The 20,361-nt window shown below is 38.4% G+C and overlaps 1 protein-coding gene across 1 annotated transcript in view; it reads right to left on the bottom strand.

Moving 5' to 3' along the window:
* The window catches only part of SPRED1 (sprouty related EVH1 domain containing 1), a 60,667-nt gene extending 40,312 nt beyond the window's left edge, over window positions 1-20,355 (bottom strand). Inside the window, exon 1 of the mRNA XM_083863444.1 lies at window positions 20,004-20,355. Coding sequence (XP_083719570.1) covers window positions 20,004-20,032 — 29 coding nt within the window. The 5' untranslated portion in view covers window positions 20,033-20,355. The remainder of the gene's footprint in view (window positions 1-20,003) is intronic.
* Window positions 20,356-20,361: the final 6 nt, after the last annotated feature.

Here is a 20,361-nt window from a genome sequence, read left to right as displayed (position 1 = left end):
ACACCATATACGGCCAAACTTTTGTACTAACAAACCAAAAATTTTACAAAAAATCAGCACTAAAGACAATAGTCCTACTGAATTTAGAAGTCTGAATACAAACTACCCTGAGTCTCAGGAAGGGTTAGGAGTATTCAGTCTGGATCTTTTCACTGGAAAGGAATTATAGCAGCCTCTGTTTGGAAGAAGTTGAATATATACCAAACAAATGTGATTTGCCTGAAGTGATTCATCGTCTCATCTTCATTGATGCATAGTCACCAATACTCAAGGACATATCATCCAAAAAAAGGTTTTAAAATAGAAAAGTAGCCTTTAAAAACAACCAAGAAAAAAATCACTTGGCAGCTGAACCTTTTCTGCTGCAAAACATTTGTTCACAATAAAGAAAAACAAAAACTGATAAAGTGACCATACCATTAAGTAACTACTTGTAAAGGAGATGCTTTAAATTGAGATTAGTCAGTTTACTGGTAAGACACATTTTCCAAACTACAGTACTGCTGGCATCATGAACCACTGCTGCTTGTTACCACTTTCCCCACCCCCACCCTGAGTTTGTCCTCCTGCATTATTATGCCAAGCACATAAGGGAGAGGAAATACAAATCTCCTCTCTACAAAAGAGGAAGAAGGGAAAAAAGAAACCCCAAACATGAAAACCTTACAAGTTTTGCAGCTATTCATCCTCTAATAAGGACCATTATTTACAAAAAGTTATTCAGCATTTGTTAAGGATGCAAGGAAATAATACAAAATCCATGGATTACAAACTTTAAACATTGGGTTCCAGTAAACTGGCATTCAAAAGAAAAAAGGTTGCACTCATGTAAGCATTTTGACACAGACAGACGATGCATCTCCAGGAGAAAAATTAAAGGGTGATGCTCCATTGAACAGTTATATGATAGGAGTACACTGTTCTATGCATAGCACATAAATGCTACGTAGATCTCTCATTTTTTGAATTCCTTATTAATTGCAAGATGTTATTCATAGGAGATGTCTGAGCAGCCATAAATGTAGAGCTCTATCAGTGATTCAGCATCTGTAGGTCTGCAGCAAAAATTATGTGCTTTTATGGAATAATGGGAAAGCAGCTAAACCTCTGCACCTAAACCCAGCCTGAATTCCTACCTCTTTTTTCTCCAGTCTTGGGGCACAATTCCTAGCTCCTTTGTGTTAACTTAAATCAGCATACACCTGTAAAGAGAACTGGTTGTGCAACCAGACCAGAAAACCCATCCTCCCAAAAAGCTTGTTCTGATAGATCAGTGCCCCAACTTACCTTTAGTCATGTGCCCCTTCCGTCTAGGGCCAAGGCAGTGTAGGTGAATGCAAACCATGCCTCTCATTAGCAGCTCAAAACTATTTCACAATTAGAAACGCCGTTTACATTTTACATTGCACTTTACATTTTCAAGACTTATGTAAAACATTCATTTTAGGAGACACATGTATGTGTATATACATATATATATTTTTTTTATCCTCAGGAAAGCCATAGAAGTTGCTCTATAGTCTACACAGTTTTTTAAATTCTAAATAGACTGCCCTTTCATTGTTTACTACTTTAACTCAGTAAAGAAGTAAAGACTTAAATCAGACTGAAACTGATGACCAATATCCTAGCCGCTTGTTTATTATAAAAAAATCCATTTGTTCCTCCAGTACACACGTACAAAAAAAAAAAAAAAAAAACAAAAAAAAAACAAAAAAAAAAAAAAAAAAACACCCAAAACAAAACAAAAAAACCACCAAACAAACAAACAAACAAAAAACACAACACCAAAAACCCACCATAACATTACCCCTTTGCTTGAAGGGACCCAGAAGCCAAGAAAAAATTTCTGTTGCATTTGGCATATTTCAATCACTGTAGATCTATTTATACACATACTTCCTAGGTGTGAACCCTAGGAAAGTCTCATTCAGTCAGGATACTGCTACAGCAGTATTTTCCAGATAAAGCCAGTAGTGCGTACATTCAGTTGAACGTAGAGTTTGAAAAAAATGGAAGTTGAAAACAAAAATAATCAAGCCATGATTAACTCCACACAGCTAGAGGCTGAGAGCACCACAGCCTTGTTTCAGATATGAAATAAACACTTTTATAATTTTAAATTGAAATGATCCCTTTAAGTCTATTCATGCATTTACTTTTCATACTCATATTCCAGCTTCCTCAGCAGCATACACACAGTTAAAACCCGACGCTTATTAGAATAGACTTCTGGTGGGAAGTGCTAAGAATTCACCCCACTGCCTACCAATCTATCCAGAAATCTGTTCTCACTCCTACTTCCTCCTGTCTGTTCCTTTTTGAAACAGCAGTAGGGGGGTTGGGAGTTTGCCTTTCCTCTCCTGGATCACAGTTGTGTGCATGAACTATACCAGACCATATGACAATCCCTCTCAATTCCTAAGAGGCAAAACAAGCCTCCTCCCAAGCCAATGTGAAGAGAAGCAGGTAAGAACAAGAGGCTACAGACACCAGTGTTCACATGCCCATGTTCACAGAGACCAGTTACTATAATGTAACAAGGAGGAAGCACAGAAAATGTTACTTCAAGGATAAGAGCAGCCCTGTCCATACTCACAGGAGCACGCCTCAGCTTCTATCTAGCTGCCTACAAGGAACTTCAAGTGGTCCAGAGAAAAACCAAAGACTCGGATGTATTGTTTAGCATGCAGGAAGGCTTTGACATGAAGAAAATTACTGTATTGAAGAAGAAACAGTGCCTGTTTGATGAGCAATGCATGCAGAGGATAAGCCCACTCCTGGAGAGTGAGACTGAAGAGAAAGGTTAGAATCTGAAAAGAAACCTCCATGGCCGCCTGGAATCTGCCAGAAAAAAACAGGCCAATCAGAAACATAGTGAAGATGGATTTTCCTTTCATGAAGGGAATGCATTTAAGTTTTACTGAACATCCAATTGCAAAAATCCAGTAGGAAAACCACTCCAAGACACAGCACCTGAGGAGATATTCCACTACTCACTCTCAATGAAGAGCTGATAAGATTCCCGAAAGGGCCCAGCCTTTAGATTCATTAAACCTGTGTTTAACTCTGGTAAAACCAGAACTGTCTGATCAAACACACTGAAATAGGATCTTGTTCATGTTCTTTTCTGGTAAGCTAATTTTTTTTTTTTTTTTTTTTTATTATTATTTTTTTCAATCTAATGAATTAATAATTGCATTTCACATTAGCCTTTAGCCCAGCAACCAAGTTCTTGTGTAAAATAGTACAAAATTTTGTCAACATTTTTATACTAGGTTTTAGGGTATACAACACACAGGAGCATGCAAAAAATTACTTGACAGAAAATAGTTCCCTCAGCTGGAGCTATGTAATTTTTACTTTTTTTGTTTAATTCAACTAGAATTTGAACTAAAATTTAGTTTAATTCAATGTAGAGTCATTATATCTGTATAACAACATGGTCATCTAATTTTCCTATTTAACTTTTCTATCCACTGTTATGTTCTTAAATTCTTTACTACCACATAGACAACTCACTGAGAAAACAAGAAGCAGCTTTACTAGAGGGAATAGGAAGCAAAACTGAAGGGGCAGAAGGCACTGCCTATTACTTGCCCTAAAAAACCATGAAAACCATCATAGACAAAGAACTGTCAGGTAGGTGGAGATACATCCAGGATCTGCCTATACTGAAACATTATTTTAATAAGGACCAAAACTAAACCAGTTTTCCATTGCATCATTTCTTCATCAATATCCTACACAATGTGGAAATAGACATGGGTCACTCAGCATAAGAATTGTGTAATAGTCTGCCTTTAATTTTTAAGTGTTAATGCACCTGTAACCAACGACCAATGACATTTGATACACTAAAAACAGAAGTGTTATTGTAAAGAACCATTCAATCCTCGTGTCAAGGTTAAATACTCATCCCTCTCAATTTAAAAGATTGTACATTTCACTCTGTCCACATCGCATTAAAAAAAAGTACACAAACAATAAAAAAATAAGGGATTTTAACAAAAACTCTAAGCACTAAACTAAGAAGAAGCCTGACCACATATGTATTTCCCTTAGAGAGAAAAAAATCATCTACTGAAACAGTGCTCTAGATATGATGAGTCACACTTCCAGAATACCAAAGAAAAGTATTTTTTTTTCATTGATAAGCAGCTAGAAAAAGATAGCACCTTTTTATTTTCTTGGTTCTGCTTTAGGTCATAACTTCATGTTATGAAGATTAAACATTCAAAAACCTTAAGGGTTCAAATGTTAGTGTGATAAAGTTGAAGGGTTATAACTTCCCCTCACTTAAACTTTGTAATGAATACTGACTGGCAAGAGAATGTCTAAGATGCCACTAGCCTATCACATTTTCAACCTTAAGACAGCTGTAAAAAATAAAAACCCAAACAACCCCAACAAAAAAAAAAAAAAAAAAAAAAAAAAAAAAAAAAAAAAAAAAAAAAAAAAAAAAAAAAAAATCACAACCCTCTCCTCACCGCAATGCCACCTTCAGTTTAAATACTAAATCTTGGAATTCCTAAAGGCCAATATAGATTTGAGAAATCTCATGGAACCTCTTTAGGAATGAGGCTCTCTAATTCACACAACAATAATTTGAGAAATTTGAGGTTCAGTTAGCATCAAACATCATTATTTCTTAAGGGTTTTTCCCAGACAGATTATATGTCAAATAAAATTAACCCCAGAGATGTAACATGATCTTATAATAGTTGGACTAAATTACAAGTTTTAAAGTAGACAGCCATCAAAGTAAGGAGAGCAGGCAATCATGAATTCAGGAAATGTACATTGCCCCATAGTCAGCTAATGGCAACTTTAATAGGATGTGATGGATTTTTCTCCACCAGGAGAAAATACTGCCTGCATTTTTGCTTCAACAACCCACGCCAGCTGACTAATGGAGTTATATTTTTGTCTCATATGAGGATGGTTACTTGCCCATCCTCTAGCAATTGCAGAATGAAACATTAACAACAGCTGTGGGGTGAACAGAAAAGCTGCTGTATTTGGTAGCCAAGATCCGAAGTACAGGCCTTTCCTCTCAAACAGTGGAGCTCATTTTCTGTCACAGGGTGACGAAAAAACACAGCATAGAACAAAGCCACTTTTAGGGCCTGAAGTAGCTAACTGAAGGTACTTTTAAGGAGTAATACATCTTCATGGGAAAAAAAAGTAAAGGATTCACAGAAATTAAAAATAGAGTACTTGGATAGATAAGAGCCCTTGGGAGCTTAGAAGTTATTGCTGAAAAGAAATACTGGTGGATCCAGACAGGTTTCTTTAAACAACTCTTATCAAATACTATTAAATATAAAACTCTTTAGCTCGGCATTCTAACAATCCTAATCGTAACAGACCAATCCCAAGGAAACATTCCTGCCACGCTACTGAATAATCAGCATATGCCTGCAACTAGAAACATCTTTTTATGCAAACACTTGGGCTTCAGTCCTGCAAAAATTTAAATATATCACTCTGAGTAGACCTACAGATCTCTGTGGAAGTCTGTAGAGTTTATCACACACATAAAAGCTAACACATATTTATAAGTCTTGCAGGATAATTGCTTTTGGCAGAATATAAATAACATTGCTCTAATGTGTTTCAGCATCATGGTCTCCTGCTTTAAGAGCCAGACATTCTGGTGAAGCCTGTCATTCTTCATACAAAGAGTGGCAGCTGTATAGCCCACAGAGACATTTAAACTTCTCTTTGCATTTTCTTTAAAGTTTCAGAGTAGTGTTTGGGCATTCTTTTAAAGTAGCAAGAAAGCGAACAAGTGAAGCCGATAAAAATTGCCTAAAAATGCTTTCTTACTAGTGCCATGGATACCACTGGTAGGGCTGGAAGCAATTCTTAGACAAACTATCTATAGCTTCCAACACTGCCAAACAGAACATCAGTTAGGCTGAGGAGTTTACTAGGTATTTTTTCCAGAACTCGCACTGGCCAACAGGGCCATAATTCAATATGAGAAGCAGTTTTAATAAAGGACGCTAATGTTCAGTGTACTGTATACTTCAATGAAAAACCTTAAAAATCTGCTACAAGAAGAGCTTTCAAATTGCAAGACGTGCATCTGAAATAATTTTAGAAATTTAATGCCAGCAGTCAGCCCAATTGATTTTTAAATGCATACCTAAAACCAGGCCCCCGATTTCTCTCCTTGTCAGTTTCTTTTCTTTTTTTTTTTTTTTTCCTTTCAGCATTGTCCTACTGTCTCTGTTGCCTTTCATTTCCATTTCTAACAAGGATAGACAGGAGCAAACAAAAGTAGCTTCAGGTTCCATCACTGCCATTGAGAATTAAAAGAATGGTATGTATCACCTAGTGCAAGCCCCAGTTGCAACAGCAGACCTGTTCTGGCAGAAGGTCCAGCTTTAATTAGGGGAAAGGAATTACTATATTTTGTAGACATAGGTATCCCTTACTTTTGCCCTTCCACGCTCCTCCCCTTATTTTCATTTGATACCTTCATCTCTCTAATACCACCTTGAAAAAAGATTTTACAGCTGAGGAAGTGTTGCATGCAACAAAACCAGCCCTGACATAATTTAACTGTAGTCCAACAACACAAAAATGTGATTTAAAACACTCAGTGGCTCTCTCAAACCCATATGAACTCACACTTGCAGTCAGTATTGCCTTGGCCCAAATAACCAGTTAGAATTTCCTTGAATTCAACAGATTTCCATTAAGCATATTTTGTTTTGTGTACAAAAATGACAGACCTATAGTTTAGTGGAACACACAGGTAAATTCTGAAGTACCTAATTTTCAATCAGTAAATCCTTTGTTTGTGCCTCAATCGTATCTACTGTAAAGCAGCATCATAAAAAACCCCAAAAAACAAACCACACAAAAAACCCCAACGAAACAAACAAACAAGAAACCCATCCAGTTTCTAAGTATGAATGAATGAGCCTTGGCTGAATGGAGACTGAAGGGAAGTGACACAGGCAATCTCCCCGCTACTTCATGAGGTCCTTGTTCAAGGCCAAAACCTAAGAGCACCAGCACCTCCCAATCCCTTTCTCTATCTGCTAAAACACCACCTCAACATCAGAAAGAAAGCAGTTGACACTGACATGACCATAAATTCAATGCATTTCCTAACAAAACTGAATTGCTAAGTTCTTTCCTAGAACATCATGCTTACCACTTTCCCTCATCACTTTGTTTACATGGTTCTTGTGAGACAAATGGTTTCAAGAAAAGAAATACCCATGCACTACACAGATACTGAAACATTTATTTATATAAGACTAATTTTAAGTTCTACCATCAAGCATGAACAGCGAGTTACATCAAAAGATTAAAACTGCATAAACTAGTATAGCAATTTCAGTTTGCTTGAACTTACAAACGCCTGAAAAAAACAACACTTCAATTACCAACAGATAACCACCCAAACCTAACTTTCTGCTAAGGTCAAATGAAGCCCTACCAAACAACCACATGGTAAAGCTCCCCACCAACGAATCCAGAAAGAAATAACATATTTCAGCTCAAACCTCCTGATGAGGAAACAGATGCATATGGAATTTAACCAAACTCCGTAGCAAATGGAAAAGTCAGAGAAAGGATGTCAACAAAAAATTTTGCCTGATCCTTTATGGCAACTCCTATGTTTTTACATAAAGCATAATAATTCCCAGGTAACAGCAGCATTAAGAAGTTAAAATAATAAAATATTGTACTAAATCATTATTCATTTGTGATGCTCTTGGAACATGGTCCAGATATTAATGGCATCTCTGAACAACTTCCGTGTCTATTGACTTTCTCAGACATTTTCAAAGGGACAGTTCCAACCTCCCAGAAAGGAGAAACCATAGCTGACCCCTCTGTAGTCCTTCAACAGCTCTAAATCATCATCTGCCTTGTCACAACTTCCTCAAACCATTTCAAACCACAGATCTGTTTTACCATTAAAAAGCAAACAAGTGAGCATTTAAGTTCAGTAGATTTAAAATAAATCTACTCCCACTCTCTCTCATTAACTGATTTCAACTGTAAATTTGCTTTAGTTGCTTTAAGAGGGGACTATTAACTACATAGAGACAAAGTTATTTTGTGTGTCAAAATGACACCACCAGTACTTTTACATTTAATGAAACTGGATTTGTCAGTGTCGAGTAAACACGGTGTATTAATGGAATTCTCTATTTCTATTTTAAATGGCTTGTGTACTTATACAACTGTAGTTTATTCTGAAATACTTCACAGAATTTCAGAAAGGGCCTGAAAAAATACCCAAACCAAACCCTCAAACCTATCCTGAAGAGTTAAGTATTTCAAATTATGTAGGCTATCAGAAACCTTTACAACAGACCCACCAATAGCACATTATCAGGTCTATCATTACAAATCTTCATACTGCTTGGGGGAGGGGGTATTTACTTACATCTCTTAAAAACACCCATAGAATTATGAAGACCTGCTTGTGAGTACCCTTTTCTGTGTACTTTTACAAAGGAGCAACAACTCTGAGACCCTTCAGAGCCACAGACAAATCATTTTGTGTAATCTCAAAGAGTATGATTAATACTGAATTCAACAACTTCTGCAAATCTTGGAACCTCACTTCGTGGCAGCCAAGACTGAGCAACTGCAGTGCAAGGCTGGTATTGGAATGAATAAAGCACACACACAAACACACACACACCCCCCATTTTCCTGTGTGAAGAAAATGGTACATAATGGAGCTTGAGAGACTGAAGATTAATGAACCTGAGTTTATCATTAGGAAAATCAAGCCTTAAAGAGATAGACAGAAGGAATGAACCTCCTACTTGCACTGCCAGATGCTAGAGCAATTTCTGATCATACTGTCATGGAAGTAGCTGGCTATAAACGGTGAGAACTATTGATCTGAGCTCCTTGTGATCTACTGGAATATTGCATGAAGAAAGGGTTAGACCAAAAGGTTTTCCTACTTTTTGTCCAGCATTGTTATTGACAAAGGACAAATCCCGAAGACAAACAAGAATACACCCTGACAAAATTATTTGCTGAGTTATAGTAAGAACTCATTGCAGAGGAAAGCAAAATCACTCCTTTGGAGAACACCATTTCCCAGTGTAAATAAAGCTAACGCAAGTTATATCCTACTGAAAACATGATATAACCAAAATTTTTTATGGTTAATGATAAAAGATTGAACAGCATCTTTCATTTCAACTGTTAAGACTGAATTCCACAAGAATCAAATATACTGTTTTATTCTTTAGACAAAATAAGTAGTAACAACACCGAAAAAAATCGCCTCTCACCAAATACACCCTAGATCATGGACATTAATGCTGTAACTGGGAAATGAGTTATGTTTTCTCCACTGTAAATCACATAGGTATAAGTGAAGAAACAAAAAATGCAGAAAGCAAATAATTTCTACTGTTGGATACTACAATTTCTGCACTACCTGACTTAACTGCCTTTAAAACAAACTGTGAAGCAATCTCAGAAAAACTGATCAAAATCACACTTGCCCTTGAGAAGTGTCACTTGATCCTCCCCCCTTTGCCATGTGAAATACAATTAGGATCTCTCTTGCAACTTCTCTACTGAAACAATCTTTTACTGAAGTACATGGCTGTACAGAGATTTGGATCATCATGCCTTATTTGGGATTCTAAGTTTATCCAAGCTCATACTGAAAGGAGCATGAGGATCTTAAAACTAACTAAAAGCTCTTACTTCATCCACTGAGCTTCAGTCGTGGTGCTCAAGCTCAAGCAGCATAGATTTGCCAAATGGTAGAAAAGCCAATTCTGTATCTGCCAAGAACCACTCAGGCCTAAAAAACCAGCTGAAATAACAGACTTGCTAAACTTATTTCCAGTTATTCCTGAAGTCTAATCCATACATTTTGGTTTTGTTCCAAAAAGGAGCTATACATGTAACTGTAGTTCTACTTCAGAAAGATTTGTTTGCAAATATCAAAAAAGTTGAATTTTCTGTAGCACAGAAGTGACTCAACATTGACTTTCAACATTTCTGTAATGTCTTCTTTCACTGATGAAAAGAGGATGAACTTGTAGCCTGTGGGAAGCATTGTCTCCTTCTACAGCAAAGGAAACACATGTTTTTATTTGGGTTATGTTTTTATTGTTCCAGAGTGGTAAAAGACAACCTCCTTCCTAGCATTGCTCAAGGGTAAAACTCTGGTATTAAGACCTGTAAGGATGCTCAATGGGCCAGTGAAATGCCTCCAAGAGACACCAACCAGTGGCTTACTTTCCAGAGAAGCTTTTCAGGATAACCTCTATGAGAACACTAATAGAGAAATACTCAGAAAAATATGCTTCCTAAAAATACTAAAAACAACCCAAAACCTATGAGGATGGCTAGAAACCCACACACTTCAAAACCAACATACTCAAACCGTGGAAAAGATATGTCACTTTCAGCAGTAACAAACCAATCAAATGAAAAACAAAAACCTACAAATAATCAAAACAAAATAACTAATGCAAAAACCTACAGTTTTTAAAATGTACAGCAGAGAAGGAGAGAAAGGAGAACCTGAAAAAACTCCTCTAATTAGCCAACTAAGCTTATCAGTTTTCCCCTAATTAACCACAACTTACTCCAGAAGAAGGAAAATAAAAGGCCTCTACAGGAAATTACACTACACTACAGTACAGCACTCTAAATTCACGTGTTGTTCTGAAATAGCTTCCTTGAATAGATCTGTTCTTCATCTACAATTCAACTAACAAATGAAGAAGAGCTCATATTTTCTACTTTGCTTCAGGGGAATGAATGTGGACATGTTCTCCTTGTGCAGGATTTGCAGGCAGCGTTAACTGAGAAACGAAAGCTTGTGAATTCATGCATCGGCAGCCCAGGTAGTTCGAAGAAAAGCAAAACGAGGTTTCGGTCAGTGACAAACACATCTTGCTCAGGCATCTCCTTTACACTATGCAGAACACCCTAAGTATATGATGGAAGATGCCTGAAAGTGTAAGATAAGGCAAGACTACTTCACCTTCTGAAACCATTATCAAAAAGTCATCTTTGCTCCTCATACAAGCTGAAAACAGGGAAGCATGTAATCCCGTAACAAGATTCCCTCAGCCTGCCTGCAGCCAAGGGGCTGGGGTGCAGGTATGGTCACAGCCTCAGTTTTCCATGCCCCAGGCAGATGTTTAACTGATTTCTGCAAATCCTCCATTACCTAACACGGGTTGTTAACACGCATGATTCTTCTGCATCACCATAGTAACAAAGCACGTACATTTTAAGGTGCATATGGGGGCTCTTCTAGAGGATGTGTCAAGTTGAATACACCTAAGACAATGTAAGATATTTTAAGCTAGCCTCGTTCAGTACAAATACAGAAAGCATGAAAGTACTGTGCTAGAGATCATCACAAGACTGCTCAAGCAGTGGTTACACATCCATTAAAAAGTTTTCTGGAGGCTGAAAGAAGTAGAAGGCGAAGCAAGATTCTGTCAAGACACTTATGAGTCTTAATGCATTAAAACTACTGTGTAATTAATAATGGCCTGATTATTACACACTAACTTCCTTGGGAGCCACAGAGCAAAACACAGTAAAAGATTTTACTAACACAATTTACCTACAAGTTTTTCCACCCGCCCCAGAAAAAGGAAGAAAAGATCCAGATAGAAAACATATTTACTCATTAAGAAATGAGAAGCAACTGGCATTTTCATATCAATGAGAGCGGCAAGTACCTCGCACATACAGGCCTGAACTATAACACCATTCCTATAGGATACATGAGGGACACCACAGAAACCCCAGGCTTAATGGCAACCCTTACATTAGGTGTCTCTACAGCAAATAAGCCCATATACATTGTTAGCAGTCTCACTGGCACTCTGTGATTTGCCACACTGTGATGCATATGTCTAACGTGCATGACTTCTCATAACAGACACCATTACTGCCTTAGAAGAACCAAACCAAAATAAACTTCAACATAGCGATGTATTAGTCCCTCAAATAAACTTCTGAAAAAAATAGAGAGAGGTTCCAATCTGGTGGGGAAAAAAAAAACCCAAACCAACACCAAAACCCAACTTTCAGATAACAATTAAGAAAATCACATTAGCAGAAAGAATGTAAGAAACAGCATGCTACAAGTCTGGATGCAATATTACCAACATTTGAAATACTCCCATAGTTGAAATCTGAAGATAAAAGACTAAAATCAGACTAAATTCAAGAAACAAATCAAACAAAAAAACCCTTACAAATCTGTCAGAATGTTGCTTTACTTTCCAATATTAGTATTTATAGAATTTTAACACTTCCTAAGATGCAGTCTTCAATTACACAGAACCACCTCTGCATGACCAGAAGACACCATCCTCCTCTCTGGTACAAGAGGAGAAGTAAATGAGGCAAGAGGTTGAAAAAAAATGAAGGTTTGAGAGCAGAACCGAGGCAATCTGATTATAATCCTGTATCTGTCTTATTACCAAAATCATTGAAATTCATACACCCTGGCCATGTGGATTGTATTTGCACAAAAAAAATCTCAGTTCTCAAACCCAAAAATTCTCAAGTATTTAATTTTACAACTTTGTATCCCCTTAGCGTACTCATTATGTACAACTGGTACCAGCAATCAATTTCTTCTTAAGAATCTTCCAAAATTAGAGACAGCAATGCCAAAATTTTTTTGCATCATCAGTAGAACAGATCAGTATGATTTGAACCACAAGTGGGACTTGTAATGAGATAGTTAACTACCCCCTGAAGAGGGAACAAACATACCTATCTGAAGTCTATCCTACTGTGAAACTTCCAAATTATTGTTGGTCCTAAAGTGAGCAAAAACCAGTGATTATCAACAATAACTAGTGCTTACAAACATAATAGTTTTGTTACATAAGGTCAGCTCCATACATAGATTAAGATAAGAAAACCCTCAGGATTTTCCATTTTAAATGTACAAATCTCAGCTCTAAATCCTGAATTAGCTTCTTTACACCTTTTAAAAATGTATTCCTGGTCAAGGTTCAACATATACCAGCCTCAATCACAGGCCTCATATTAAGACATGCTGTTCTGGGATCCAGAATAAGCAGACCACGCACAGAAAGGAATACCCAGGGCTTAGAATACTTTATCACATCTGAGAGGCTAAAAAAGTTTCTAAGAAGCTACATAAAAATTCCAAAACTCAGAGCAGGTGCTATACTCCACCTTTCACTATCCTCACTTAATCCTTTCAAAAGGCTAAGGAGAGAGAAATCACTTCTGCCCTCAAGGTTTATACCACTTCACCAAAAAAATTCTGCACAATTACTGAAGGAATAAAAATGCCTGGCAGGAATCCTCACTGACAGCTATATCTTACCAGTTCTAGGGTTATTTAGGCAACACAGTCAGTCTCAGTAACAATTTTTAATAAACTTGGCATTAGATTTCAGTAATTACTTGTTTCATTAATGATATTCTCGATGCTTCTTGTTGGTACACTTGTTTGATGACAGCATTTGACTTTACTTAAAACTGAAATAAATCAGTTTCATTTTTGCTTTGACAAATTTCAGTTTAGTGTCTCAACTGACCAGCAGGAAAAGGGTGACTGTCAACAGTAGTCAGATCATCTTGGGAAAGGCCTATTCATTTATTACTGTTTTTCTAGAGTTTAAAAAAAAAATAAAGGAAAAAACCCACTCTCTTCCACAGGCTTTAATGTCATCTGCTCTTGCAAACCATTCCAGTTAAAAACTGACTCACAAAACCATTCAACCCAAGCATTTGGGCCACAGAATTCCTTCTGGCATTCGGAATAGGTGAGCCTTAAACTTGTCATAACAGAATTAGACTTCCTTACCTCATTAAAACATCATGAACAGCAAGCAGTCAAGACACAGGAATGACTACATCTGGAGGGGGGGAGTGGGAAAGAAGAAACAGATGCTATACCACCTAATTTTTAAGATAGTTTAGATGTTCCAATGATACATATTTGGTGAATTCTTGCATAGTGTACACAGGAAAAATATTTCCTTCTGCCTGAAGTTTGATATCAGACAGCAGTGCAGAACAGAACACACTAACTGATGAAGTTTCTATGGCCTGTTTTCCCTGTTTGAATTATTTACTGTCATATGACAGTGAGGTCTTACAGAGAAAAATGCTTGTGAGAGATTTCCTTTCACAGAATCATTTACTCTCATTATGTTGGGACAAAATTAATAATAGTAATAACAATAGTAATAATAGTATCATCATTTGTTTTCCCCACCTTAATTGGAGCATTGGGAGTTAGGGCCTGTGTGTAGCAAGTGAATTGTTATTTAATCAGAACCACACTTATAAACAAATTCTAGCACTCAGAGCCTTTAAATGCAAATTTTTTGTCCCTTAGCATCTCTAAAAACTTGCAGGTTGCGTTGGGTTTTTTTTTTTTTTCTGGTTCCTATGTAGGAGAAAATTAAAATGAAGCAATGAGTATAGACACATTAATATCTAATTTTAAGCAATTTGATATCACCTGATATACAGCATGAACATTTCTGTAAAGATAAGCTTGAAAAGATTAGAAAACTCATAGACTTAAAATGTCTGCTGACTTTATACAAGTGTTAAGTGCTCTTCAATACCATCACAGTCCTATAGATTGATTCCTATTACAACTTTCAGGCAGGAGAGGTACTGCACTTATGCCAGTATGACATACCATAAAATATTTTACCATATACAAAATGTTATCACTTTATGAATGAGAAAAATCACAGGGAATAGTGACAGCCAACTGATTTTACTAGATCATAGTCTAAGCATTAACAAAAAAAACCAAAAACCCACAAAGAAAAAAAAGTCACTTACAGACTACAGAAAAACCAAGCACAACAGAAGTCTGTATTGCTATTGTCTTAAGTCTAGAAATATACAGCAATGCACAAAAGCATTCAGTCCTCTTCCTTCCACTAGAAAATAAGCTGAAGATCTAACAAAGTATTAGAAAATATTTAAAAATATTGGAAATGTGTTTACATCTTACTGAACTTTAATTTGGAAACTTTGTGGCACAGTAGTTGCCCATAATTAAATAGATACCTAACAACAGAAAGTGCTTTCAGAAAGACGCATGAATATTTTCAAGGGAGAAGGGAGGAACGAATTTTATATTTTTAGGGAACATTAAATTTTTGTTTGCAATCAATTCCAGCCATTCAATAACTGTGCAAACTCTGTCAGGATATCATCTTTTCAAGAAAGATCTTTACTTTTAAAAGCCACGCTGATATCCTCACAGTCCCTTTAACACATCAAGAGCATCACATTTTAAATGAACAAATAAGGGAAACACTCGATATTCTTGAATTCAAATATTATTGCTGGTTCCAGTTATGCTGAAACATCCAAAAGCATTTTTCTGCAATACCACAGTAATCAATGACTGTTGCTAGGGTGAACCTTTTTTAAAAGAAAAAAGTAAAAATAACCACCCCCCCAACTGACTCGCAGATTATGTAACATGCAAATTCAGTTTCACCTTCAAAATAGTGTCATACAACATAAAGCCAAACAGACAGCAAGAATCAGTTCATAATGAAGAGCCTCCCAAGGACTCTATAACCAACCTTCCCTCAACTGAAAATATATCAGAATTGCAATGATTTAATATAATCAATTGGGTTAGAAGACTCCTGCCTAATAAAAAAGAAAAAAAAAAAGTCTATTTACAAATTCCTTTCATTAAGGGATGAAGAATTTCAGAGTCCATATATGCTCTAAACAGCAGAAAGAAAATTAGCCTGCTGAAAAGTGTTAAAATCCTCCCAGAACTAATAAGCCCAAAGTAATAGGCATTACTTTCTGTGACACAATTTCACATTCATCTTACAGTAAAACAAATTCAGTATAATTCTGAAGCACAAATGAAATACAAACAGTTTTTTTCATATATATTGAAGGAAGACAAGAATAAATACCTTATTTAAAAAATTAATTCACCTTTACTTTTTCAAATCAACACTTGAGGATGTTTATAGCATCATAACCTGAGGCTGTTAAGCACACAGCATTAGAATATAGCGTGTTTAATTTACAATCTCTTTAATTCAATTATCTAGGAAAATTAGTATATTTATGTGGTAAAACAATCAGCATGTGACAGTCTGAATCTGTAAAAATACCATATGTAAAGGCAACTGTGAATAGAATTCAAGAGCAGTAGCATTCCCTGAAATAAAAAGCGGGCACCTGCAATACAGAGCAAAGTAAACAAGGCAGTAAAGCAGCGCTCCCACTTTTCGATTGCAGCAACCATGACTCCATCTTAAGCCTGTCATCATTCATCCCTACTGAATGAGGACTGCACAGCACAACAACTATTCTGTTATCCCTAACACTGAAATTCACTCACGTTTCTAGACAGCAAATAAAACCTGCCCCCAAAACAGGAATTTGGTACGGTGCTCACTGACATGCCTCCTTTAACATTATTATGTTAAGTTATATGAGTAACAAATTGACCAACAAATCCAAAAATTCTACTAATTCCTTCATTTAAAAACGGATTGCTTTTGGGAATATATTGTGTTGATGTGATCATTGGGACTGCAAAACATCACTGAGGAAGAAAAATAATAAAATTACCTGGAGCTATAGAAAGACTTTCATTTAACTAATACCTGACAAATATAATAACTTCATTACAAGAACAAAGTAAAAATTGCCAATGAAGGCTCATCTGTAGTAATCAGAATTTTATAAGGCTGCCTTCCATATGTTCATGATCAAGAAGAAACCAAGTAGTCCTTAATGCAGCTTCTTAATTAATCTTTCCCACCACCACTGAGAATTTATTATTAACTGAGGTCAAACTCTAGACACCACAAATATTTTTATCTGACTCTGTAAAATGAAGTTTTATAAACAAAGAATAACGCTCAATTACCAGAATATTCCTAGTAGTTACAATGACACAAAATGCATTGCAAAGTACCCGTATTTACTCTTATATGCCGAAAGGACTGTTAATGAACTGAAGGCTATTGATGTCATCAATTCTACTGATAAAATTCAACACGGTGAACTTTTAATATACGATGAATTTCAATTTGCAGATCGGTCCTATTTTCACAAATGGTTTATCTGGCATTTCAATCATATTTCCCAGCTATTTAAAGTGACACGCTTGTTCTACGTGCAAAAGCAACCAGAGAGAAATGATGACTGGCCACACCAAAAATGCTATCAAAAAAAGAAACCGAGAAACATTTTTCTTATTTTTCTTCTGATATTTTAATAACCAAAGTAAAAAAAAAAAACAACCCAAAAAACAACCAAAAACAAAACAACAACCCCCCCCCCCAATCTATTCTTTAAGAAAAAGCATTGTTTATCATGTTTGGTAAGGGTATTTATATAAGAACACATTTAGTTCTCTAGCACCACTGAATAAACTCAAACCAAATACTGTATATAAGCTTTCCTTTCTTGTATTAATTAAGATTAGCAATATTTCAGGTGTTTTTTTAGGCTGTACTAACAACAAGCCTCCTCCACTCCATGAATGTATAATTAAGGATCACCTCAGTGTAATTTGTTAAGATAATGAAAAAGCGTACTCATGAGCAATGAACATCACCATTTTAACACTGGCAACCACAAAACAGTTACATCAAACAAATACATTGTGTGCTCTGGGGATCCTTCATCAGTAAATTTCACTATGGGTTTAATTTGCAATAAATTTAAAATCAAAGATAATAACATTGCCCTTGAAAGAATTTATGCTGTATTAGAAACATTTCTGGTATTCTGACATTTCAGATATGTCTCCTTAGCCACAGCGTAGGTTAAGGAGAAACGACGATTGCTCATCTGCTGTAAAATTCTCAAAGTGAACAGGCAAAAAAAAGAATTGCAATGTTGATTTCTATCAATTTAGTTTCCTTCACTGGCACCTGTATTTTATAACAGGCAACATTTTCAGATGCCTTATTAGGTATGACTTCCTTCTGCACCATGTTGATCTCTTGCAGATATAAGACTTTATTGTTCAAAGAAAATGTAAATTACTCCAAATGGATTAATACACTGTCTTGAAAATACGTTAATAATAATGTATAGTGTTAATAGTATTCTATTTTGGACTCAGTACTCCTGAAGGGGAAAATATTTCAACATTTTCTAAATAAAACTCTTCCTAGTTTAAATAGAAGATGGTACAGCGAGAAGGTACTTCTGAATTAACGCTCCTTTATAGGAAAAGGATAAACATAAACCATAAAAATAAGCCTTTCTCGTCCCTCCATATCTCTCTTCACAGTGGCTTCCCATGCTGACAGCCATAAGCCCTGTTTCTGCCGCCCTCCCCGATAAACCTGCCGGCCCTGCCGCCTCTCCCTTCCCATGCAGGTCTGATCGGCGAGGCTGGTGAATGCAGACACTGTACTGCACTGTGAATGGACAGCCAGGTATTTTATGAATGGAGCGGATCACGTGCTCCCAGCACCTCCCCGAGCTGATATTTCCCACATAACTGTGTCAACAAGCAGCCGACAGCACATATTAATACAGCGGCTCCCGGAGCCCTTCCGCCGCCGGCCGCGGGCCGCAGCCTGGCCCTGGGCCCGGGAGCAGCCGCTCCGGCCGCTCCGCGGGGCACGTTCCGCCGCAGGTCAGCGGCGGTGACAGCAATTCTTTTTTCGGATTTTTTTTTTTTTTTTTTTTTTTTTTTTTTTTTTTTTTTTTTTTTTTTTTTATGAATGGAGATTGTGGTATGCAAATGAGAGCAATTCACAAAAAAAGGAAACATGGCGGCGGCACGGCCCCGGCTCCCAGCTCCCGGCCCCGCGGGCGCTGCGGCGGCTCCCCCGGCCCGGCCCGGCTCGGCTCAGCCCAGCCCGGCTCCCCCAGCCCGGTCCCCCAGGCCCCTCAGCGCCGCGGGCGGCAGCGCCCCGGCCCCGCGTCCCCTGGGCTCCGCTCCCCTCCCCGGGGAGCCGACCGCCGCGTCTGGGGAGCGCAGGGGAAGGTGCGCAGGCTTTGCTCGGAGGAAGGCAGGGAAAGGGGAAATGCACCTTTCCTGCCGGAGGAGCCCTGCCCGCACCCCGCCTGTCAGCCCGGCCGCTACCCGCGGATACAATGGGCGCAGCGCTCCCTCCGCACCGCCATGGCCGCGGCCGGCGCCGCATCATTCATAAAATCAGCCCCGGCGAACGCCGACACCGCAAACCCTAACGCCACGGCTCCGAGACCGCAGCCATCGACTCTAAACTTCCCCATCACAAGAAAAGTTTCAAAATACTTTATATTCCTTTTTCAAGGCCATAAAGGACTCGATGTTGTCTGACAAACATTTCTCGCCTCCGACCCAAGTGTATTTCAAAGAGTGATTACATGCAGGGGAATACAGCCGCACACACACAATCTCCCCTGGATTTTCTCCAAACCAGTCACAGTAAAAATATTAAGAGATCCTTGAACTATCTCTTTCCTTTCTGGGGGGTGGGGAGGGGGAAGGGAAGGGGGAAAAAGTTCCAAGCGCTCATTAAAGGAAAAAAAAAAAAAAAAAAAAAAGGAAAAAGGAAAGGGAAAAAAAGGCTTTAGGGTAGGTTTAAGCTGTATTTACACTGACTGACTCATCCAATTAAAATTCAGGAGCAGTTTCCTGCAGGATGAAGCTCCCACACACTAGTTTCCATGTGAAATATCTACAAGTAATAGGGTATTATCAGAACTAGTACGTGCCGACACCTTTCTGGGCATTTCAGACCCATCCTCCCCTTCCAGACACCATCGTTACCTACACCGTTTTCTACCGGGCTTTAACTAAACGGAGCTTTTCTGGCGGGCGGCTCGCAGCCCTCCCAAGCCAGGCTCGTTGACAAAGAGGGAGCCGTGGGCTCCATGTCCGCGGGCAGAGAGGACGGCACACGGACGTGCGCGGGCACAGGCCCCGGGGCGCGGAGCCGAGGGACGCCCCAGCCCCGTCCCCGCTCCCATCCCGGGGAAGCGAAGGGGAGGGGAGCGCAGACACTTACTCGTTACAAGTCGCCGTCTCTTCGCTCATTTTCTCCTCACCGCGATCCGCCAGGCACACGGAGCAGCACCGACGCAGCCAGGGCGCAGGCAGAACTCACCAGAAACTTCACCATTGTTACCCCCCCGGCCTGCCGCCCCCGGCCGGGGCACGGGCCGTGCGGTGACTGGGGGACGGGGGGAAGGAGCAGGAGAGCGCTCCTTATCCTGGAAACCCGAAATCCTGCTATCCGGCCGTGCAGCGTATTTCCCCTGTCTTTGGAGACGATGATGATGGTGGTGGTGGTGACGGTGAAGGCAGTGGTGCAAACAGAAGCAAACCCCACGGATCTTCTGGTAGTGAGCTGCTCCCGGTTAGAG

This window comes from Zosterops lateralis (genome assembly GCF_965231275.1).
Source record: "Zosterops lateralis genome assembly, chromosome: 6".
Lineage (NCBI taxonomy): Eukaryota > Metazoa > Chordata > Aves > Passeriformes > Zosteropidae > Zosterops > Zosterops lateralis.
The sequence above is the reverse complement of the archived record's forward strand: the minus strand, read 5'-3'. Positions and strand labels throughout refer to the sequence as shown.